At 43.4% G+C, this 24,252-nt stretch overlaps 1 protein-coding gene and 1 long non-coding RNA gene across 19 annotated transcripts in view; one reads left to right on the forward strand and one right to left on the reverse strand.

Annotated features, from left to right (window-relative positions):
• TRAF3IP2 (TRAF3 interacting protein 2) overlaps positions 1 to 24,252 on the reverse strand; it is a 40,395-nt gene that overhangs the window by 11,560 nt on the left and 4,583 nt on the right. For 4 of the 18 annotated variants that reach the window (XM_008514800.2, XM_070559303.1, XM_008514803.2 and 1 more), the window contains exons 2-5: positions 15,882 to 16,730; positions 5,802 to 5,994; positions 2,457 to 2,635; positions 329 to 417 (exon numbers count right to left, since the gene is read on the reverse strand). In XM_008514800.2, coding sequence (XP_008513022.1) covers positions 329 to 417; positions 2,457 to 2,635; positions 5,802 to 5,994; positions 15,882 to 16,722 — 1,302 coding nt within the window. In that variant the 5' untranslated portion in view covers positions 16,723 to 16,730. Of the gene's footprint in view, positions 1 to 328; positions 418 to 2,456; positions 2,636 to 5,801; positions 5,995 to 15,881; positions 17,000 to 18,110; positions 18,281 to 24,252 lie in introns of all 18 variants that reach the window. The other 14 variants (XM_070559297.1, XM_070559298.1, XM_070559291.1 and 11 more) reach the window with 8 other exon arrangements.
• LOC103547550 (uncharacterized) lies at positions 3,268 to 23,962 on the forward strand. Its single transcript, XR_543989.2, has 3 exons — positions 3,268 to 3,628; positions 18,393 to 18,624; positions 20,292 to 23,962. It is a non-coding gene; the product is annotated as an uncharacterized lncRNA (long non-coding RNA).

Genomic DNA, 24,252 nt, shown 5'->3' on the forward strand with positions numbered 1-24,252 from the left:
CACGACTGGTGGAAAGGGGCAAAGGTACAAGGTGCAGCGCGAGCCTGGCGCTTCCTTCCGCCTGCGCATGTGGTCGGCATAACACCGTCCGGCTACCCCGGGGTGCTCAAGCTCACTCAAAAAGCATGCTGGGAAACAATGCTGGAGACTTTAGACAGCTTAAACTCTAGAAAATAACTGCCTAAACCCATAAGCATTTAGTTCATAACCACATAAATCAAATAATATAATTTAAAACATCAACAGCTATTTATCCTATTTCTCCTTTTGTTTTACTTTTCATTGTACTCTCTTTAATTGTTCAGTTCTCTTGGGGTAAAATACTTACAGCAGTTTGGAAGCCATTTGCCAACAAAAATTTCACAAATTTCACCACCTCCACGGCTGTGTCCATAGAGTAAGTGATGAAGACTTTCCCTAAGAGAGATTTTTTTATTTATTAGAAACGAGTAAAATTATTTTACTCCGAACACACTTGTAAATTGCATGCAATGTCTTTTGTCCTTCTAGAATAATAAAGGGAAACCTCAGGATGGTTTAGGACATAGATTCACAGGCCCAAAGGGGCAGTGGGGTCTGTGCAAGGGAGGGCAGACTGCTCAGGGTACACAGAAAGAGGAGGCACAGGGGAGAGCACTGGCAGGCGAGACGAGCCGAGGAGGTCTTCTGAAAAACCACATGATGCATTAAGAAAAAATCCATCACCCAGAACCTGCGGGTCTTTAAGATCAGGCCACCACCTGGTTTCTTAGAGACGCTTGGCACCGTGCCCAAGGAATACTCACAGCAAGCCAAGAAGCTCAGCCTTGCTGAGGGGCCACCCAGCCGTGTCCTCTTTTGATCTCATGATGCTCTCTGCTGCCCTGAACTCTTGCTTGACAAGAGCAAGTGAGGGGAGAGGGAGGAAGTGGGTCCCTATCCCCTCCATCCCCCCATCCACTTACTGGCGAGGGAAAGGCCAGGAAATTGGAGCAGATTAAAGTGCAGCTCAGAAATGTTAGTGAGAACTTCAGCAGCTTGAAGGAGAGACACCACCTCTGGGGGGTCCAGGGTCACTGACTCCCTCGCTCCTCCCTAGGTCAGCTGGAGCAACAGATGGTAGCACACGCACAAGCTTAACCCAGGCAGGATGAAAACCAGTGTTTTCTCAGGCTAAAGTCTTGGGGAAATTACCTGGCTAGCATGTTAAAGTGATAGATGAATAATCTCTGTGTTAGTTTTTAGTCTCGAATGGATTGGCTAAAATCCCAGGAAGCCCCCAGGGCAGAAGGTAGAGAAGAAAGGGGGGTTGGAGCGAAAATTTGAGTCAATATGTATTCATCTATGCTTAGGCTCTTTTTTTTGAAACATACCTCTTAAGTGGAACTGTGTATGGTGGTCATATTGACTCACTTACGGAGCTTGGCAAATTGATGGCATTCCATTTATTTTCTTCTCAACACTTAATATTCAGCCAATTCCTACGTAAGAATTTTAGGACTTCCTTTATAGATTATGGTAAGATAAATATGATCCAGAGACTGATATCAGGGCTGTATCCTACACAGGGCAGCACCTATTCTCCAGAAATGCTCAAAATTAAATTGTATAAGATTTGAAGAAGATTAAAGAAGAACTCTTTTGAATGAAAAATAACAATGGATCATTGTCATAGAAAATTTTCAGAGTCCTAAATGACTAAACAGCACACATCCTTCAAGAGGAATTAACAAATGCAAAGGGCTTAATTTTTAAGTTTGGTTCAAAGAGGCGCCCAGATTTGGAAAGCACTTACAAGAATTACCTGAGCTTCTCTAGCAAGCACAACAGAATATCACAATTTCACAAGCAGTGACTGTTTTCTTAAGATTTCTGGAACTTACTGTCCTGACTGACCTTAATATGAGAACAGTTTGGTGAGATTTCAATATTTCTGGTTCTGGCTGCAAAATGTGGAAAAAGAATCATCACCTGACACTTAGTCGAATGTTTCTTTAAATAAAAGCCTTAGTTTGCATTGGGTCGTAAAACAGTATGGAGAATGTGAGCGGCTTTTTCCAAACAAGATTGCTCATTCCTACAGGAAATGACCTCGTTCTTGATGGCTGTTGCTAATTTATGGTGAGACGCTAGGTCCCTGGCCAATACCACATGGACATCCAATCAATTTCCTCAGGGACAAGTCCAGTCAAGAGCATCATTTAGAAGAGGGAAAAGTGTTGGGGTTATTTGTTGTTGGAGTATATGTTTCAGAAAACCTAATAGTAAGCACTTTGTGAGTAGCATTGCTGGTAGTGTCAGAATCACTAAAAGCACTCATACAAAATGCTGGTTACTTTTTAAGCAAAAAACAAAAAAGTAAATTTTATTTCACTGTGTCTGTGAGAAATATCCAAGATTGTGGATGAATAGTCATCAAATACTCTCGAAGTAGAAAACCTGACAAGAATGAAAAAACAAGATTGCAAACAACTTACGCAATTCTTCTGGCAAATTGCTTGTTTTCAGAGTTCCTCTGGCGGGAGGGTTACTAGGGGGTCTAGGCACAGCCGCTGGGGATGGAGCCTGGGGACCCTGTGGTCTCAACTCTGCAGGACACTCCAAGGACTCCTCAGGAGCTCCAGCTCTGTTAGGTGGCTGGTTATAGAGCTGGTCCCTGGAAAGGAAGACGTTTACATGAAATTTTCCTTTTTCACAAAGGCAAACCTAGAGGGACAGAAAGCCTGTAAGAACTTTGGGAAGATACCAATGAGTTCTCTCTCTCCTCTGCTTCCATTTCTTTTCTGAGCCAGAGGAACGAGGGGTGCTCCATGGGTTTCAGTCAATAAGCAGTTTGGCCGGCTGCCATAAGTACAGGCCCGTGCTAGGGGTTGAAAGAGGGAAGCTGGACTTGATTTCTCCATTCAAGGACTGTCTAATTGGGATGATCAGTCTCACGGACAAGGCAGACTAAGTCACCAATAAAACAAACTAGTAGAATGGGTGGCATACAAGGTTGGTGTTACAGGCATTCAGATAAGAAGACAGGATTTCTAGATAGATAACAGTTCATTATGTACCAAAAGGTAGAAAAGGCTTTGTAGGTTCAAAGGTATTTATGTTGTTAATATACGGATGAAAGTCTGATTTTGAAGCTCACTCCTTTAAAGAAGTTTCTACCACATTGTCATAGGGCACCTTCATTATTTTTTTGGTTGCCAGTATTCCGATGAACATTCTGCTGAGAACAATCAGACGCACTCATGTGTGATTTGGAAAGTAGCAGGAAGTGGACACCACCCTTGTGCCACTTCTGTGGTTTCTGTTGGAAAGCGTTGTCACGAGGTGCTGAGTTCCTCAGGAAGCATCCCAGTGTCCTTTTATCAGCTTCGCAGTGTCAAGGTCAGGGCGTGGGCATCCATTTTTGGCCAGTACAGATCTAGTAGGCACAGAATGGACCCAACAGCTGCAGCGGTGGCAGCTTCCTGATTCTGGATGGTACTATGGCAGCATGGCCTAGAATGGAGAGTTCCATGGGGCTTTCTGATCCTCTGCCTCTCTGACCGTGACAGAGGAAGAAGCTTCTTGGGAGTCCTGTTCTGTGGTGTTGCTCTGGGATCACTCCTAGAAGCCCAGCCTAAAGCTCGCTGCTGCAACCTCCAACAATTTTGTAAGCACCTGATTCCCTGTATTAACTCTCTTCTGCTTAAAATAGCTTGAGTTGTTTCTGTTTTCTGTAAGTGAATCCTTACTGACAGGGGGTCTACAACCGTAGTGTTTTATTTCCTTAAAAAACTCTGAAGCAAATGCAGCAGTATGTTAACATTTTAAAAATGTAGGTAGTGGGAACATGGATGTTTGTTATTTGTTGTGTGTTTGAGATTGTTTATATTATAAATTTAAAAATGTTTTGATTACAAAATCTATCTGTATATGCCAGTTTTTATAAATTGTTGCTTATGTTTTCATATTTTTACCCAAAAGAGTAATCAAAAATTCTGAAAGTCTTATGTAACAGATTATAAAATAAAGTTACACAGAATCTCAAATATACTATATTTCTAAAATGTGAATGTTTGAGGAAGTTATTTTTATTTTATATTTTTATTACTATATGGAAAAAATTCCTATAAAATATGCCGTCATTTAATGGTGATCCAGTTCCATATCCTTTTTGCATTAAATCTCTTTATACCCAAAGTTGCTTAGTTGTTATAGAAGACAATTGCTCATTTGATAAAGAAATGTTAAGGTCTTGATAATATTCAAAAACTTCCATATAAAAACAATATCATGAAGATTAATGACTGAGTAAACTTTCTGAATTAAGGTGCTCTTTCAGATTTTCAGTATCAGGAGAATTAGCTTCATTGCCTAAACTTATTTTTCATTATCCTAAAATAATAAATCCAAGGAGACCAGAGCAGGCTTGAATTGATGTTACAAAAGCAATTATTCTGTACTATATTTGCAATTCTTCTGTAAATCTAGAATTATTTCAAAATAAATGTTTATTTTAAAAATTACTATGGCCTCCCCTATTCAACACCAACCGTGTTTCATAAAGATGCTTAAGTTTTGTTTGTTTTCTTGGAATTTTAGATATTTCTTCTGCAAGAGTGCTTATCTGTCTGTAAAATCATATTTTACTTAATTCCATTATTTAAACTCCATGTAATTTTGTTTTAAAAAAATAAGGGACCTGTCTGGAAAGAAAATCTGAGGGCTGTGAGCTTTTGAATAAAGAGGAAACAGAGGTCTGCTATGGTAAATAGAGTGGGCTTTTTTCTTTCAATAAACGTTTTGAGCTAATTATCAATTTTTATATTTCTGAGAATCTGCTTTAATAGGACCTTCATACTGATTCTCAAAACAGAATATAGTTTTACTTTGAGTGGTATATAAAGGTTATGCTTGAACAAGAGCAAACATTTCATCCACGCTCTTTCTAATTTTGTCATAAATTAGGAAGCTCTATTTACATGAGTTTTTCATATATATTTTAGATCCATAAATTCAGAGAAAAGGAACACTTGAAGAGTCAAAAGACAACAATGAGGAGAAAAATGATTACAGTCATGTGTCACTTAACGACGGGGATATGTTCTGAGAAATATGTCATTAGGTGATTTCATCGTTGTGCGAACATCATAGAATATACTTACACAAACCTAGATGGTATAGCCTGCTACACACCTAGGCTATGCTCCTGATCTTATGGGACCACCATTGTACATGTGGTCTGTCATTGACTGAAATGTCATTATGCGGTGCATGACTATAAAGCATTAGACAACTGAAGTCAAGAGAAACCAGAATTGTTTTCCTGGAATAAGTATAGGAAAGACCTAATAATGACGTTCAGCGTGAGTGACTGCTTTTATTACAAAAGAAAATAGCTTATTTTAAATTTCTATTGAGAACTAATTAAATTTAAAATTTCAAAGTAAGACATGTGCTTAAACAGGTATAGAAACTAAGGGTCTACAAAGGACCTTCCTAACAGCGGAAGCCAGTCCTCATAAAAATAAAGATCTCTCTCATGGACTAAAAGGCCAGGTGACCTGAAAGTAAAAGAAGTGGGGAGTGACTTAGCATCTTAAGAGCCTTTCCTTCAAGAGAATTTTGACTAGTCACCAGTGGCTTTATATGTCTGGTAAAGACATTCTTGTCAACCAGCTTCCATTTCCTCCTGACCTAAAAAGTCTCTGTGGGGCATTCCCCTGTGTGACTTGGTCACTGACATGGGTAGCAAAGCCACAGAGTTTTGATACATCTTGATTGCACTGGCATCATTCTTTTTCATGTTAAAAATATCTGAAAGTTGGCCCTGTCATACTTACTGATACCTCGGGAGTCCTGGGGAGGTGTTGTCTCTTTGTGCGGGCCTCTCTTCTTGGTCCCAGGGGCTAGGATAATTCAGGACGACCCTCTGCACAGGGTGCACTCCTCTCACACTGGCTCTAGGTAGGGGCTGCCCAGGCAGAGCCGGCTGGATGGCTTGCTGGTAGGCTGCTCGAGGGTAGTCGTGGCCATCTGTAGCAAAGAGAACAGGGCAGATTGATTCTAGCTCCTTCCTGAGAAAGGAGAGTAAGCTCAGTGCAGATTTTTGTCTTGATACTAACTGAGGATTCCAGATACACCTCCGTGATATCTGCCATATTTCTGTACTGTTATTTACTTGAGAGGTTTTTATTTAACTGAGTCATTGTTTTTCTTTTCCTCCTAAATATAAACATCTGTGAGTTCCTGAGTTTGGTGTTCTAATTGGAAAGCACAAAGCTCCACAGAGGCCCCTATTTTAATAAGATACTTAGGATAATCCAACCATGAAGAACCTCTCTCACACCATCATTCCTACCGTAATTCCCCAAGTTTCTAGAACAAGGCTAGGAGAAATTTTTCTCATGATAGATACAGAATCACTACTCTGTCCTTTCCTTCCCCCAAGTGGACACAACACACACACACACACACACACACACATACGCACGCATTCACCATTCCCTCTTAGAAGTAAATGAATGAAAACTTGGCTCATACCTCTGGGAAGTAGCCAACCAGTTGGCAACACTTCCTAACTTTCTTGGTCTTCTCTTGCTAAAACCTACGTGCACTTGGGGCCAGGGCAGTCAGGAGAGGGCAGGCCTTGGAGCACAGCTAGGGCTGGCGGTGACTTATATGAACGTGTAATCTAGAAGAAAGATGGTCCCAGCCAGGCCCAGAAGCAGCAGTCTGAAGGGAAGAAGGGCAGCCTACCTCACTAGGTGAGAGAAGACAACTGAAAGCCAGAGGAGGGATGCAGGACACCCAGGAAGGGTGAGAGAGGAAGCCTCTGAGGGACCTGTCCAGGCACGAAGGGGCTCAGTGTGGGAAATCTGAGAGGAAACGGTGGGCATGCGCCTTAGGGGTGGGTCCAGCCTACAAGGGGACTGGAGAGAGCCAAGTGGGTAACCCTACAAAATAAATTACGAGCACCTCCTGGTGATCCAAGCATTGCCACCTCTGCCCAGGTAAGAAGTTGGATGATCCAGGAGGTACAGCTAGTTAGGGCAAGAAGGAACCTTGTTTTTCAAAACAATATATTTTTTGGTCTTTTTCTTTTTCTGATTATAAAAGTCATACTCAAGTTTGGCTGCTGTGTAAGTAGGATACAAGCAAGGATGTAAAGTGAAATAAAACTAGCAAGTAAGCAAGAAAGTAACAGATAAGGTAGGTTGGAGCCAGAATGTGGGGGGTGAGAATGTGGCTTAAGAATTTTACTCTTAGTCTGGTAGGTAGTCAGGAGCCATTGAAGTTTTTAGGGGAACATGCAGGGGAGTGATGGCCTCGAGGACAGGACAGAAAACAAGTAATGTGCGTGTTCACCAGTGTGGCTGGCTTCAGGTCTCCACTGTCTGGACTAAGGAAACTTGGCTGAGTGACCCTGGGAATGCGCTCTAGCCAGTCTCTCAAGCACAATCAGATCCTCTGGATTCAATCTATTATTTGCTTTGATCCATGACACCAGCCAGATCTTTCCTGTCATGCTTCCTCTGGCAAAAGTGACCACACCCCTCCAACCCAGATGGTCTCCTGGCCCTGACCGTGACCCTTGCCCTGCTGTTGCTTAGGCTGAGTCATGGTATTAGGGGCTTGAGGAAGGTGAGGAGGATAAAAGGGTCTGCCTGAGCCTTTCCCAGCCCTGGCTGATAAAGGAGACCAGGACTTGGAGGGCATCTCTAAGAAGGGGGAGACAGGACCACAGAGACCCCTATGGTCTGGGACAAGATACACCACAGAGGTTTTGCTTTTACAGCCTTCCTGGGGCAGGTCAGATATAGTCCAAGCGATCCCGATCACCAGTTGGAATTTCAAGGCAACAGGGCAGGTTGTTCTTTTTCCTCTGCTGCTCCTTTTCCCCAACTAAAAAGGGGCAAAAAGTGCCAGTGCCATCAGGTCTCCAGGCAGGGGCCAGCCCTGCTTTAGATGAGACTCACGTGAGTGGACCATTTACAAAACCAGCTGTAGCTCCACCCCTCCAGAGATCTCCCACCGCACTTAAAATCCACCCCACGTGATCCAGTCTCTGCCCTTCTTCACCTCATCTCCTACTACGCTCTCACAAGCTCACCAAGCCCAGCTACCTGGTCGTCTTTCTTCACAAGCTCGAACACCTCAAGCTTGTCTCCAGCTCTGGGAGCGAGTTTGCCCTCTCTGCCCAGAATGGTTTTGCCCTATACCTTTATGGAACAACTGCTTGTCATTCGGGGCTCAGCTCAGCTATCACCTGTTCAAAGAGGCGCAACCCTTCACCCAGTTGCCTCATCCCATCCCCTCTATTTTATTTTCTTCATGGTGCTCATCACGTGTCTGTGTAAGTAAGCATGACGCTTACTTGTCAGCTTGTCTGCCTTCCCTACTGGCATCCAAGCTCTGTGAAGGCATGGACCGTGTCTGTTGGCCACCATGTCTCCAAGCACAGTGCTGGCACACAAAGGATGCTCAAAAAATAAATGTATGAAGACTGAATAGTCACAAAGCCAACTTCACACACACAGAAAAGAGAAGCCATCTGCTTGCTAGGTCTTGGGTCTTCTAGACTGGCTACTTCTCATCTGCTGTCCATTTGGGTTATTTTTTTCAGTATCTCTTTCTGGGATTAGGAAGGAAAAGAAAAGGTAAAAGAGGAGAAACTTTGCCAGTGGCCTTGAGAGTTTTTAATGTTTGGAGCCATTTTTGCTTCCCACATCCATTAATAAGTGGCTAATAATGTTTTATTTGCTTTAAAAGGACTACTAAGCTCTAATCATAGGGTTTGTTTTTTTTCCAGAGAGCGGATGTTAGTGCTGTTAATCAAAGCCTTTGAATCAAGGTCATATGATTTCTAACAGATTATTTCCCGCACAACATGTTTTTGTCTCATAGCAACAAATCATATCATTAAAATCACTAAGGCTTGTGAGCTAAGTGTTTGATTAGCTGGAACTTTCATTTCTGAAATGGCCACCTGTGGTAAAAACTTATACTGGTTTACGTGAGCAGATGAAAATGATCCACCTCATCTATTTTTAAAATTAGGTACTGACAGTAGAGTCCTCTATGCCGTCCTTTGATTGTTTAAAACAAAGAAATATTGGATATCAGAGGATCAATCAAAAATAAGCTTTCCCTTTTGTAAATGGAATTTGACTGCTTTTGTCTGGAATTTGGCTGGTTGTGTGGAAAAGTTGTTAAATGAAAACTATGCTTATCAGGTAAATGAGTACCTTTTCATTGTTCAAGTTTAATCATCCCATTCTACTCTTTTGACCAAGCCTTGCTAGTTTCGTTGGGTACTGTATCTATAATAATGGCGAGCATTTATTGAGGACTTGCCATGTGTCAGGTACTGTTCTGAGCTCTTTATTCAGGATTATGGAGTTCAGTTTTCTGTTTTCCTAAAGAAGAAGTTTAACTTAGAATAAAATCCAATTCGCTACCACGGTCCTTGCATCCTTCATCTGCTGGCATATCATTCTCCCCCTCCTCACCTTGTTCCAGCCCCACTGGCTTGCTTTTGGTACCTTAGCTACACCAAGCTCTTTGCTTCCTCAACCTTCTCATCCTGTAGATTTCAGCTCAAATGTGTCTTCCTCCAGCCATGCTATCTATTAATGTTGTTCTAACACCTAGTTATTTCCTTCACAGCATTTATACTCTGTGCTTTTATTTGCTGATTTCTACTTATCTGTCTCTCCAGTAGACTCTGAACTTCATGAAAACTGGGCCATGTGTCATATTCACCACTGTACGCTCAGTGCCTAGCACAGGACTGGATAAATATTTGTGATAAATGATAAATGAATGAATGGTCAAGTTCTGTTTCCAAATCTCATTGACCTCCCTCCCTTCCTCCCCTCTCCCATAAGACAATTAAAGATGGCTTTTCCAAGGTTTGATATCACAAAGGCTCTACTCATGATTAGGGACCACTCCTTTCCCCAGGAAGTAGGGAACAGATTTCTTTTTATTCATTCAACAAATATTTATTGAACCGCTATGGCTAGGCACTGGGTAAACAGAGATAAATAGGATACAGTTCCCTTGAGTAGCTCAAAATAAATGGAGAGAGAAGGAAAGAAAATCTGCGTGTCTGTGGGTGTCTGTTTTGAAACACAAACCTACACTCGTTAGTGTGTGAGAAGGACAGGCATGCAAGTCGGCAGCCACCTACATGGTAGGCTTAAGAATGACTGCCCAAAAATATCTCCCCCACTGACTTGTCCTGGGTGCCTAAAATTCCATCAAGAGAGTTTATTCTGGAGGAAATGGAGAATAGAAGGCGGTGGGTGATATGATAGACAAATGATTTGTTAGCATGGTAACTCCTCAATTCTGAGGCAGTGTTAACCACAAAACAAAAATACAGATCTTGCACAATCATAAATGGGTGCCCAGAACTGTATGTTATTTGTCAATCTTATGATCCTCTTGGCCTGGTTACACACGGTCTTCATGTTACTAGGCTTTTACCACTTGGAATTTGTAAACCAAATCCTAAACGAGGTTTTCCACATATTGGTCAAAACATTCAACATTTTTCTTCCTTATTAAGAATGGTATTAAAAGAGTTTATGAGTGAGAAAATAAAATCTGATTTTTAAGTTGTCAAAAAAATCATGATATAATGCAGTCAGTTTAGCAGGAAACAAAATGACCAACGTAAACTGTCACAGGAACTCCCACAGCTGTAAGCAGCTGTGGGTCCTGAAAGGCAACTCCCTTCGTGATCATGTCTTCCATCTGGTTTAATTTTTTCCATACTTTTAATTGTGCATGCATGCTAGCAGACAAATAAGCACTTTTTGGCTCCATAGGAGCAATAGTAGGCATGTGCCCACAGTTTTACTTTATTCAATCTCCCTGGTAGAGAAAGCAAGAATTTTACAGTAAAATAAGGGCTCATTCGATTTATTATATTCATTTTTTTCCAATTTATTTGCATCATGGGTTTTATTTGGTTGTGCAGCCATGATCTCTATTCTGGTAACCTTCAGTGGAAGGATTCTGAGGCCGTATGAGGCCAACTTCTCCAGGGGGTTGGGGGAGGAAGAAACATAGTCTTATTCCACTTCTTGTTTTCACCTGCTTTGAAAACTTTTTCTTTTTTTACATGAAAGGGGGGACCAGTAACCATTTTTGCTTTAACTTGCAAAGGCTAAGGTGTGCCATTTGCATGGTGATCATTATTTATTTATATTTTCATTAATGGATAAGGAAGTAACGCTCTTCTAACGCTGAGGAGAACCACGTAGCCATGGTTTCCATCTGCATGAACATCCCTTAGGTGAACAGCTCTTTTGAAGTGGTTTTGTTGGCAATTAAGTGCAGTTATAGCCCTGACATGAAACTAAGCATTTGTACACCTGCTTTGAATGCTAAAATCTGTGCCAGCAAGAGGGATCTGGAAGGAGCGGGGCACTCGACAGAGCTGGGCTGCAGGATCCACTTAAATAATAATAATAATAACTAAGAGCTGCTCGTTATTGAGGACTTAGTACAAGCCAGCCACTTTCCTAGTGCCTTTAACACATTATTCCCCTGAATCCTCGCAGCAACCTTCATGGGAACCATTGCTGTTGGAGGCTTTGCAGATGTTCTGGGCTTGTGAAGCCTAGAAGAAAAACCATAAGCCCTGGTCTTTCCTGACCAAATGGGCCCAACTGACCCTCCTTCTGTGACTGGATGCCCTGGGGAGCCAGGGCCAAGGCTCATGCAGAGTGAATTACAACAAGCCCACCTGTACACTCTCATTTCCCCTCACCTTTCTTCCTTCTTTTTAATTCTTACTTATTTTTTAATTATAAAAGTAATACTTGTTTGCTATAACAAATTTAACGAAAGTATATAAAGTTAGAAGGATACTCTCCCTGCCTCTTAATTCCCTGACCCCCACCCTCCATGATCACTGTTAACAGTTGGGGCAATTCTTCCAGACTTTTTAATGTATGGTTTTTAAACACATATATTTTTTTAAAATATCACATATGGGATCAACACTGCATCTTGCTTTTCCACTTAATCTTTTGTTTTTCCTAAAGATTGGCATCTGAGCTAACATCTCTTGCCAATCTTCTCCTTTTTTTTCCCCTCTTACCCCCAAAGCCCTCCAGTACATAGTTGTATATTCTAGTTGTAGGTCCTTCTGGTTGTGCTATGTGGGATGCTGCCTCAGCATGGCCTGATGAGCGGTGCTAGGTCTGCGCCCAGGATCCAAACTGGTGAAACCCTGGGCTGCTGAAACAGAGCACACAAACCCAACCACTGGGCCATGGGCCCAGCCTCTCCACTTAATCTTTTTTATGTCAGAATGTGTATCTTATTCTATGTAACAGAGGCCTAGTAGTCCATTGTATAAATAAATCACAAATTACTTATCTGTCCTCTTATTGACAGGCATTTTAGGTGTTTTCATTTTTACTCTAATACAACAATGCTTTAGTAAGCATCCTTGTTTGTATATTTTTATATGCTCATTTAATGTTTCTACAGGATAGATTGCTACAAGTGAGACTGCTGAGCCAAAGAGGAAGCACATTTAAAACTTTGGTCAATAGTGAGATTGCCTTCTGGAAGATTGTACCAATTTACACTCCTACCAAGAGTCTATGGGATTGTTCATTTCCCCATAACCCCACTAACACTGGTTGTCTGAGGCTTCTTATCTTTGCACACCTAATTAGGAAAAAGGTATCTTTAAAAATGTTGCATATATACATTTTTCTTAAATTCAGTAATGCTCAGCTTGGTTTCATATGCTTATTGGCTGTTTATATTCTCTTCTGTGAATTGCTCCCCTCTCCCGTCTAACTTCTCTCTGCCTTTCATCACCTCTCTTCACTCCCAGGATTCTAGGCAGCAGTCTCCTCCCGCCTTCAATAGAAGGAAATAATATAGAGATCCAGGGACAGGGATCTGATGAAAGAGAGCAGGTCCTGAGGTATTAGAGACTCAAAGTGTTCCCAGCGGAGTGTTTGCATTGTTGAAGAGCCTGCCCGGAGGGGACAATGCTTACCTCCGAAGACCGGATTGCTAATGGTGCCATTTCAGGCTTCCACGGGAAAAATACTTTCAAGTGGGAAGATCTTCCTGGGACCCTCAAATTATAATGAGACAATGCTTTCTTTGTCTATCACGATGAGGCTTTCTCCTGTGAGTGGATAAAGGCAACTGCTTGGGACTTAGGAACACAAAGCCCTTGACTAAGTCTTCATACTTCTACACATTAATCTAAGGAATTAACCAGAAATGCAGATAAAAACTTATGTCCGTAATGTCTGTCATATCATCGCTTATCAGATCAGAAACTGCAAACTCTTCAAAATGTCCAATAATAGAGAATAGGTTGAAAACAACTTGGTAGATCCATCTGCTGAAATGCTATGCAGCATTTTTTTTAAAAAAAAAAAGATTGGCACCTGAGCTAACAACTGTCGCCAATCCTCTTTTTTTCTTTTAATTGCTTTATCTCCCCAAATCCCCCCAGTACATAGTTGTACATTTTAGTTGTGGGTCCTTCTAGTTGTGGTATGTGGGACGCCACCTCAGCATGGCCTGATGAGTGGTGCCATGTCCGTGCCCAGGATCCGAACCAGCAAAACCCTGGGCCGCCAAAGCAGAACACAAGAACTTAACCACTCAGCCACGGGGCCAGCCCCATATGCAGCGTTTTTAAATGATGCTGGAAGAAGTACACTGAATGTCACTGGAGATTATTTTAACTTTACAGTAAATATATATTCAAAGAAAAAAACCAGAAATAAATATGTCAAAACTCCAATAAGGAATTACATTTGGGTAACAGAAATATGAACGGGACTTTTGGGCATATTTCACTTTTGAGAGTGAACAAATATTACTGTTATCAGAAAAGTTAAATGCAGGTAGAATGCTTAAAAAAAAAGTAGTCTGTGGTATTCTTCTCACAAAATTAATCCCTTTTAACCTGGAAATCATTGAGAAATAAACACAACCCAGACCCTGCCACGGTTCAGTTCTCAGTGATTCATGCTGAAGGAACTCTGTCGCCACACCCACCCTCCCACTCCTGGGCACTCGGAACAGGCAGTGGTGTCCACCAGCCCCAGTCAGTTGACTTCCCCAAGTCCAACACCTTGGGCCCAGTTTTCGTCCTCAGGGGCTCTTTCTCTCCAAATCCTGCTGCTTCCCCAGCTCCTGGCCTCACTCCAACCTTATGTTTGTTCTTATCTATTTCTTCTAAGTTAATTCAACTTCCTTCCTTCTTCTTCTTTTTTTTTTTTTTAAATTATGAATTACTATACTGCTCCATTCACTTTTGGAAGCTTTATACTAAGTGTACATGTGCAAATACATAAATCGTGGTTGATTACAGCATTTGTAATTATTTCTATAATTTATTTTAAAGCTGGGCATCAGGCCCGTGGTCAGACTCTTATACCATTTGAACTGCCCTTTGTACAGCATTTATTTTCTAAGAAAAATGTCACATCTCACAGGCCTGTATGTGATCTGTAAAGCCCTATCATTATTTTCCAGTGGCCTCAGTAGAGATTTAATATCCAGAACTGTGATGGGCTTTTTATCTCAATCTAAGACTTTATCACTTTCAGAGATGCTTAATGCGCTGATACATATTATTCATTCATTCACTCGTTCAGAAATAATTTACTGAGAGTCTAGCGTGTGCTAGTCACTGTGCTAAATGCTGGGGAATTATGGATTGAAAATATACCTTTGCTGATGTGCAAAAGTTTGCAGTCTGGCAGGAGAGGTAGAAAAGTCCCTAAGTAGGTGCCATACTGGTAGTAGGAGCCTCAACAGGCAGAGCACAAGGAAAGAGAGAACCAGAAAGAGGGACTGATCTGGGGAGGTTTCCAGAGGGACACTTGAGCTGAGTCTTAACAGACATATATCGGGGGCCAGCCCCATGGCCGAGTGGTTAAAGTTCCACACTGTCTGCTTCAGTGGCCTGGGTTTGCAGGTTCGGATCCCAGGTGTGGACCTGCTCCACTCATCAGCCATGCTGGGGCGACATCTCACATACAAAGTTGAGGAAGATTGGCACAATGTTAGCTCAGGGCTAATCTTCCTCAAGCCAAAAAAAAAAAGAGGAAGATTGGCAATGGATGTTAGCTCAGGGCAAATCTTCCTCACAAGCAAACAAACAAAAGGACATATGGTGATGGTTGTATAACTCTGTAAATATACTACAATTCATTGACTTGTACACTTAAAATGAGCAAAGGGTGAACCTTATAGTATGTGAAACCTTACAGGATGTTGAGATTAAATCTCAATAAAGCTGTAAAAAAAATAAAAGAGGTATAAAACTGGGTCAAACACACAAGAAGGAGAAGAACATCCTGGACGGAGAGAAGAACATGGGCAAATGCTTGGACATGTGAATCAGCTGGACAAGCTGAGGGGACACCAGTCCGTGGGCGTGGCTAGAACAGAAGATAGAGGCCGATGGCTCAAGTCGCCAAAGGGGTTCAAGCAAGAGAATCGGGAGCACCCTGATCTTCAATAATGGCATGAATCCAGAGTCTCAGTGACATTCTGGGCACCTTCTGATTTTTTTGACAGAAGGCCCCTTTCTCTGCCAAATCTAAGATGGGGAAGAAGCATGCAGATGGGGAAGAACCCAGATGCTCAAGAATTCAGACAACAAACAAGCTTTCTTAAAATCATTTGGCTCATCTTCCTACCTCTAGGCAGGTGAACGAACCTAGCAGAGGAATTTGTTTTTTCCTTAAAGGTTCCTGGAGAAGCGGGTCCCAAGTGGGACAGCTTTGGGCTAAGATAAAGCATTCTTCTAAAGCCCCTTGCAAATGGAACCACACATGGAAAGCCACTATGGGAAGAAGAAGGCCCTCCCTGCATTCTGTCTAGTGATGCGACGCAACGTAAAACTCACTTACATGGCGCCTGGTGATCGGGACCTCCGGGACAATGGTAATGATAGTTCCACTGAGCCTGTGGGGAGAGGTTGGGAGGCAGCATCTGTGCACACGCTGGATACCTCTGAAGTTCAAACTGATGGAACTCTCTGGACCTGAGAGGTCTGGGAAGGTCTTGGGGGTAACACACGGAGGTGAGGGGCAGGGGCCTTTCCAGCTGCCTGATGCCCAGGACGTCCTGGGGCTGGGAATCATACCCCGTGTCTATTGTAGGCAGATCCGGGGCTGCTCGGTTCCTGTGGGGCTGAAGCTGGGGCTGTGGGGCCGTCTCTTGGCTCCTGCCCGAGGAGTCTACTGAGGCATTAGGCAAACCTTGGTCTGATTTGTCTGAGTCATGGCCAGTGTCAGGAGAAGCTGCTGAAAGCTGAGATCCCAGCCATTGATTACGTTTTTCCATAAATAAAAACTGATGCTCCGGCGGGAAGGCTCCAACCAAAGACTCAGACTCAGACTCAGGCTCGCTGGCTGCAGAAGAGCCCGAGGGAAGATCTTTGCCCGGGTCTGGGTGTCTCCTCCAGAAGCTGTCTTCGCTCTCCTCCAGAACTTTAGTGCGCAGGCAGGTGACCTCCTGGGACACAGGGCGCCGGTGATTTGCAAGTTTCAGGGGTGGGTAAGCCTGGGAAAAGTCTCCCGAGGAATAGTGAGGGGTTTGGGGCACAGACGGGCTGTTGGGCGCCATGTTCCTTATGTTCAGAGCAGGTGGTTCTGATTCCTCTTCCGGGGAATATTGTGGGATTGATTTCAGTAACTGACTTGGGTATGGTTCTGATTCATCAACCTCCACGGGAATGCTTCGGCGCATTCTAGTTTCTGGAACAAGAGAAAACACGCCACAGCCTTAGAAGACAGATCTTTTCATGGAGTCCTCACTTTATGACCTTAAGAGACCTCGTTCAAGATGTGGTTTAAATTAACAGTCGTGTGACACCAACGTGCTTGCAGAGCCCCAATCACATAAAGCTGTTCCCTTATCCTCCAGGCAAAGGCACTGATGCTTATTAAGATATTTTTATCTGGAAGGCGATTCAAAGAATGTGGCTGGACCATCGTGTGGTAGACAGCACAAGGGGAAGACACAGCTGAAAATCAAGGGCCAGAGGAAAGAGAAATTATCATAATGTGGGCTGCTTCATGTGTGCTTGTAGATGTATAAGACATGTGTGGAGCATACACAAGACATGTGTACACTGGTTTCCTCTGAGCATGGAAATAAGCTGGGGGGGGGGGGTAGGGAGAGGAGGAATTTTCCCCTTTTGAACTTTTAAAATTTTGCTTCGTGTGACTATTGCCTCATCAAAATTTTTTTAAAAACGAAAAAGAAAGCCTGAGTTAAAAAGCACTGAAAAAAGGTCAAAGTGACATTTTCCACCTAACAACTATAGGTTGTTTGGAGGACTTAATTCCCTCCGGCATTTTCCTGCAATTAAGGTAGCCATGCCCATCTGGTTTGTGATGTGGTAGCTGAACTTGCAGGGCTTGCTAAACGAGCCTTTAGCCCACTGAGCATTCAGCCCACAGTCCAGGTAATATTGGACTGTCTAGGAATATAAAAATAGAACTCTTAATCAACATAACAAAATGAGAAAGCAAATTAGCCTCCTCTTATCATTAGATGGGTAGAGATGATGCCCCAGGACGCCAAGGCTCCAGGGGAAGGAAGGAGGCAGGCCAGGGACAAGATAGCACAGGAGTGACTGGAGGCCTGCAGAAGGCTCCCGAGCAGGTGGAGTGGGAGGGCAGGAGTGGGGGAAAAAAGTCCCTGAGGTTCGTTCTATGCAAGCCCTGTACATAGCATCCTTCAAATTCCCTACAAAGAAAAGCGGTGGTGCCGGTGGTGGTGAATTTTTAAATTTCTATTTTAGATCCATGGAGAATTTCAGACATTTACTGAGGACTTACTGTATCTGAAATCATGATGTACATCAATTATTGTTCTAAGACAAGTTTTGAAAAAATATGAATTCACTTTCTCTTGAGCCCTGTACCCAGCCCAATGGCAACATGACAGCATCCATTTTAAAGTACTGGACCTCGGAGCAGAGGTGGCGCTGGCAGTTTCCTACCAAATTTATCTTCACTGCCTATAGGAAGACACCTCAGCTTGCCTCTCCGTTCCCTGCCAAATGAATACTATTTAACATCTCTCGCACCCTCGCTTGGTATCAAACTTAGAAATCTGCTGCGGACAACCTTTGTACTGTTCTCTGGGACAACAGAAAACTCCTTCAGCTTCTAACTCTTGGCTGGCCCTCCCTCCGCGCCTCAGTCTTCCTCTTCTCCTGGATGTCTCCTTTCTAGGCTGCTGTCCAGGCTGGGTGTGCCTCTTGTCCCTTGGCTCTGCAGAAAAGAGACCTCATCACCTAAATAGATAAAATTGATAAACCGTAAAAATGAACAGGAACCTACCCGAAACACAAATATTTCCACCATTATTTTTAAATGATTGTCATTGTTTTCCTTTCTTTCTCACAGTTTTTCTACAGCTATGAAGTGGACGTGCCATACGACATGCTCTTCAGCGGGTCTGGAAACAAAAGTGTTTTCTGAAGCACTGGCTCGAGTGTTGTGTAAGCTCCTGCCAGCGTCTGTGGGCCCACAGCTGACGGGAGGGCAAAGAGACAGGCGAGTGAGCCACCTAGCAAGAGGACCAAATTCTGTCCCCTTTCTCCTGCTATGCAGTTCGCTTCCACTGCCTGCACTCCAGGTACCGCTGACTGTTTACATTCTCCCTGGGTTTTCAACTGTGAATGCCTTAGACACGCTTCCCTTAAAAAAAAAAAAAAAAAATTGCAAATTCTACTCTTTTGGCTGAGGAGCTTTCAGGGGCTCGGAGGAAGCTAATAAAAAAGGTGACAAGTATAGTCCTCTCATGTAACCGGAAATCTGAGGGCCATCCCATGGTGGAAATTCCACAGTTAAAACTGGTTGGAAAAGGACCAAATGGCCCTTTTGATGGTAGTAAATAAACCTGGCCTGTCACTAAACAGCCTCTCAGGAAAGCTACAGGATGGGTAATCTTTAAAAGACAAAGTGGACCCTGATGTTTTCAATGTGTCACTATCAAATATTCAAACAGCAAATTATTACTGAGCCCTACTGTGTGTCCAGCTCTATGCTGTGTATCCCCCTTCTGAGCCATAAGCTCAATTAAAAAATGTTTTATAATAGGTAATACCTACAAGTGATACAAAATTTAAGAGGTACAAGAGAGTATACAGTGGAAGGTAATCAAAATCATTTCTAAAGACATATAAAACATTATTGCTACCTTCAAGTTGCTTGTGATCCAGCTCAAGAGAGAAAACTAATACGGGAAATCAAAGGCCCTACCCCAGGGCCTTTGCACTTGCTGTTTCTTCTCCTTGGAACACTCTTCCTCTGCATATCTGCATGGCTTGCTTCCTTTCTCCTTCAGGTCTTTATTCAACTGTCACTTTCTCAGTGAGGGCTCCCTGGTCACTTTCTCTACAATTCATACATGCCCCTCTTGTTCCCTTGTCTCTCATCCCTGCTTACCATCCTCTCTAGCAGTTATCACCATCATACATACTACAAAACGTATGTTATAAATACAAATACCTAAATATTCCTTGTTTGTTTATTGTCTCCTCCCTCCTCCCAGAATGTAAACATCATGAGGGCATGTTTTTGCCTATTCTGTTCACAGCTATATTCTCAGCACCATAGTAGGGGCTCAATAAATATTTGTTGAATGAATAATCGATTGATGCCTGATTCAGAGAGGGAACAGATCTGCGTAGCTGGAAGGGCCACTGACAGTGAGAATGTCAGGCTCCATTGGGGTAGCAGGGAGGATGTGATGGGCCAAGTCCTCAGAGTTCTTAAAATTATACCACATGGCAACCCTTCCTTCTTCCTTTCTTTCTTCCTCTAAGTGTCAGGCCCTAAGGTGGGCTGGGCCATGCCTAAAGAGGTCCCACCCATGGGCAGGGTTGACTTGACCCTCACTTGCAGAATAAAGGTGATTTCACCACCTCGCGGGATGGGAACATGTGCTGTTCTGCTCCAGACGGGGAGGCAGCTGGTCTGTTCGCGCATCCTCAGAGCCTCGCACAGAGCAGCGGAGGGTGGGGCACGCCTGTAGCTGCCACGTGGGCCCCTCCCAGCCCTCGACCCCACCAGAACTGGCAGAACAAACCCTGCCACCCTTCTGAGGGTGAGGGTAAGAGAATAAGTACACACAAATGCCACATCAGAGGGCCACAGGCAGATTAGTGGGTTGTGTCGGAAATGGCAGTTGTATTTTTTGGTCTTTGATGTCAGTTTTGTAAAATACCACACATTTAAAAAAAAAATCAATCAGTATCTCACCACTCCTAATTATTTCCATTTTTCCCTGTTTTATTCCAGGGCTTTTCCATATGATGTCCATGCAGCTGTAACCGTGGCACGGCCTGTGCCCCAACCCCTGACAAGGGAGGCACTTGGATCGAAGTAGAAAAGCCCTGTTTTCTAGCCATGACCTAGAGGAGAAGTCTCTGACCCCCGAGGGGGACAGATGACCTGACAGCCAGGACCCCACGAGCCCTGGACAGTCTTGGGCACATCAGCACCGAGGCTGAGCTCAGAAAGGCTGGGAGCAGCTGAGGCCTCTTAGGCCAGGAGGACAAGAGCCATGTCTACCTCACCCCGGAAAATTCCTGGGGGAACCCAAAGGAGTTCAGAGCCCCTTTCTGAGGCTCACACTTCAGGAGCCCAGGCCCCACACCTAGAGTTCTGAGATGGGGCCAGGGCTCCTGTATATTTTGGTTTCAGTCCCATAGGTGACTGGGTTCTCTCATCCTTTGCCAAGGGCAGTGTAACCTGTACAATTGGGCAATAACTGCCAGAATTTAAAAAGCGTATTCCCTTTGCAATTACTTTCACTAGTAATTTCGCTTCTAAGAATTTCCTCTACAGAGATGCATGCGTCTTGCATGAAATGAAGAGGCTATAAAGATAGACCATGCAGCCATGTTATAACAGCAAAGACTAGAAGCAACCCACTTGTGCAAAAAAATTCTGATTTTTAAAACTGTGGTCCAGCTGTGCAACGAGGACTCTGCATCTTTTAAAAAAGACTGAGGAAGTGCCGTGTGAACTGATGTGGAACTATCTCCAAGACTTGTGGTTAAGTTAAAAAAAAGTAGAGAGCAGAACAGTGTGTAGTGTCTGCTGCCCTTTGGACGATCTAAGGTCGTCTATGCACATGCCATCTCATCAGAAATTCAGAACAGCGGTTGCCTCTGGGAAGGGAACTGGGTGACTGGAACGGGGGCAGGAGGGAGCATTTTATACCTTTTAAATTTTGTACCAACTGCCCATATATCTACCTAAAAGATAAAAGGAAAGAAAAGAACAGGCAAAGCTCCACTAGTAATTCTGATGTTCTCAAAGCTTAAGGACCGATGCAAGGGAGGCACTCCTGAGACCACCCAGAGGACAGTGAACGCTCCCTTCAAATGCGAAGACCGTTGAGCAGAGGGTGAGAACATTTGCCCGGCTGGGCACAGGGTAGGCACAAGCTAGGAACGGGGCGCTGGCCCCAGGTACTCAGAGCGAGGCTGCACCAGCCATGCACGTGAGTCTAGGTCTTACTCCCTCTGAGCTGACCCAAGAGGCGGTGGTTTTCCTTCTCTGGAATCGCATCGGCCTTTGGACTGCACGCAACCGTTAGCTCTTGGATTCTGACCGCACCTTTCTCTCTGTCAGTTTTTCTCTGTCCAAGTCTCTCTCTTTGGCTTCCTTTCTGCCTCCTCAGGCCTGAGACCTTTCTCTCACTCTACCCGAAATAGCCCAGTTTTGCAGACAGATCTTATCTAGACGTCAGCAGTTTTGACATCCCATGAGACCATGCTCCCTGGTGTCTCATTCACAGAATTCCCCATCCTCTCTCCCTCTCTCCTTTTCTCTCTCTCTGCACACAGCTCTCAGTCAACCCCCCGAGTGCCTCCAACTCTGTGCTCATGTCTGTTCCTGGCAACCTTTTCTCCCCCAGCACATCCCGCATTAAATTATTAGTTTCCTGAGACAGAGCCTGGTAGTCTTCACAACACTGCCTTTCTGATCTCACCGTTCATCCAAAGCTTCTTTTCCTCCCGTTATTCCTGCCTCCCCTTCTGCATGTCCATTAGACCCCACCCTGGCTGATGTGGGAAACAAGTCCTTCTCAGGGCACGTGCACAGATCTGACGTCCACATTCACAGTTAACTGCGGCTTCTACCTTCCAGCTCGGCTCACCGGAATCAACACATGCTTCTGGGAAGTGGGAAAATAGGCAGTACTGAAATGCACAGGCTCTAGATTCAGATTCTCTAGGTTTAAATTCTTCCCTGCCAGCTGCATGATTAGATGTGTGACCCTGAAAAAATTACTTAACTTCTCTAGGCCTCATTTTTCTCATCTGTAAAATGGGGAAAATAACAAAACTTGCCCCATTGGGGTATTATGAGGATAGAAGTGCTCACCATAGGGCCTGCCCATATCAAGCTCTCAAAAAACAAAGGCTATTTTGTTATTATTTTTGTAACAATGAGTGAATTGGCTTTGGAACTCTTTTTCTAGACTATGTTCACTGGTTTTATACCTGGATGCTAACACTATTATATGAACCTAATGTATAGAGATCACATCCAACCAACATGTAGATTTCCAGCACATTCGATACACATCATCTCATTTGGTCCTTAAAACAAGCCAGGCCACAGGTGGGGTATGTGGTCTCTCTTTACTATCCCTGTTGTATGGAGGCTAGCCACATTAAGTAGTTTTTCCAAAGTCACAGCCAAACCTAGCCTACAGACTTCCTAACTCATTCCATCAAACCACATGGATCAGGGGGTTGGCAAACGTTTCCTGTAAAGAACCAGATAGTAAATAGCTCGTGCTTTGTGGACCACATACCATCTCTGTTTCATACTCTGCTTTCTTATTTATTTGTTTTTAAGTAACCCATTAAAAATATAAAACCATCACAACAACATGGAGGGACCTTGAGGGTATTATGTTAAGTGAAATAAGCCAGACAGACAAAGACAAACTCTGCACGACTCCACTCATAGGTGGAAGTTAAACATATAGACAAAGAGAACTGATTGGTGGTTACCAGGGGAAAGGGAGGTTGGGGGGAGGGCACAAAGGGTGAAGGGGTGTACCTACAACACGACTAACAATAATGTACAACTGAAATGTCACAAGGTTGTAAACTATCATAATGTTAAGAAAAAGTTTTAAAAAAAAAGAAAAGAAAAGAAAGCAGAGATATCTCAATAAAAAATATATATTTATATAAAACCATTCTTAGTGATAGGCTGGTACAAAAACAGACCATGGGCCACCTTTGGCCTGAGGGTTATAGTTTACCAAGCTCTGATATAGATTATGCTGATGCATCAAAATATAAACCTAATGAAATGGATATCCTTAAGAAACCTCACCCTTTGTTAGTAACAATTGTTAACATTTATTAAATGTTATTATGTGTCAACTATTATTCCAAGTGTTTTACATGTATTAGCTTATTTCATACTCACAGCTGCCCTATTTGATAGGTATGACTGTCAGTCCCATTTTACAGATGGGGAAACTGAGGCACGGGGAGGTTAAGTAACTTTCCCAAGATCGCATGGCCAGTAGGTAGCATAGCTGGGATTCAAATCCAAGCAAGTCAGCACCAGAGCCGGTGCAAGTGGCCATTTGTATCTCAGTTGGGAGCACTGAGTTGTACAGCTATTTGCGGGGCAGGCAGGGGAGAAAGGGATGGAGGGAGCTGAGAAACCCCTTGAAGCGTCTGGAATAACTATGTCTGAGAACCATTCACCTTGAAACTCAGGAGGCATGGATACAGGCCACCTGTGTCTCCTAATGAACCCCCAGGCTGGGAGCCTGTGGCCGCTCTCCTTCGTGCGGTTACAGCAGAGGATGTGGATGAGACTGCAGCAGCATCTTGATTTGAGAAAAGCACTTGATTGGATCTCATTAAACTTTAATCATAAACTGAATTCAAAATAAATTGAAAACTGGTTGACAGAGCACAAACAAAGGGAGATGATATATGGTGATGCATTGGCGGGGGGATCTTCCAGGGGACGCCTCTGAGGCAAGGACGGATGGGATTCAGTGAAGGTGTGATGTCCCTGGAAGGAGACAAATAGCATAGCAAAAGACAGAGGACAGGCAGGAGTGAGCAGCCTGAGTAATTAATAAACCACATTACCAGTTCCTAAATAATCAGGGCTGGCTGCTCCCCAAGTGCTTGGATATTTTTTTAAGCATTATTTGGGTCAACGATAGGGTTGAAGAGTCCTAGAGATACACAGCATGAATATTTCA

The sequence above is a fragment of the Equus przewalskii genome, chromosome 9 (genome assembly GCF_037783145.1).
Source record: "Equus przewalskii isolate Varuska chromosome 9, EquPr2, whole genome shotgun sequence".
Taxonomy (NCBI): domain Eukaryota; kingdom Metazoa; phylum Chordata; class Mammalia; order Perissodactyla; family Equidae; genus Equus; species Equus przewalskii.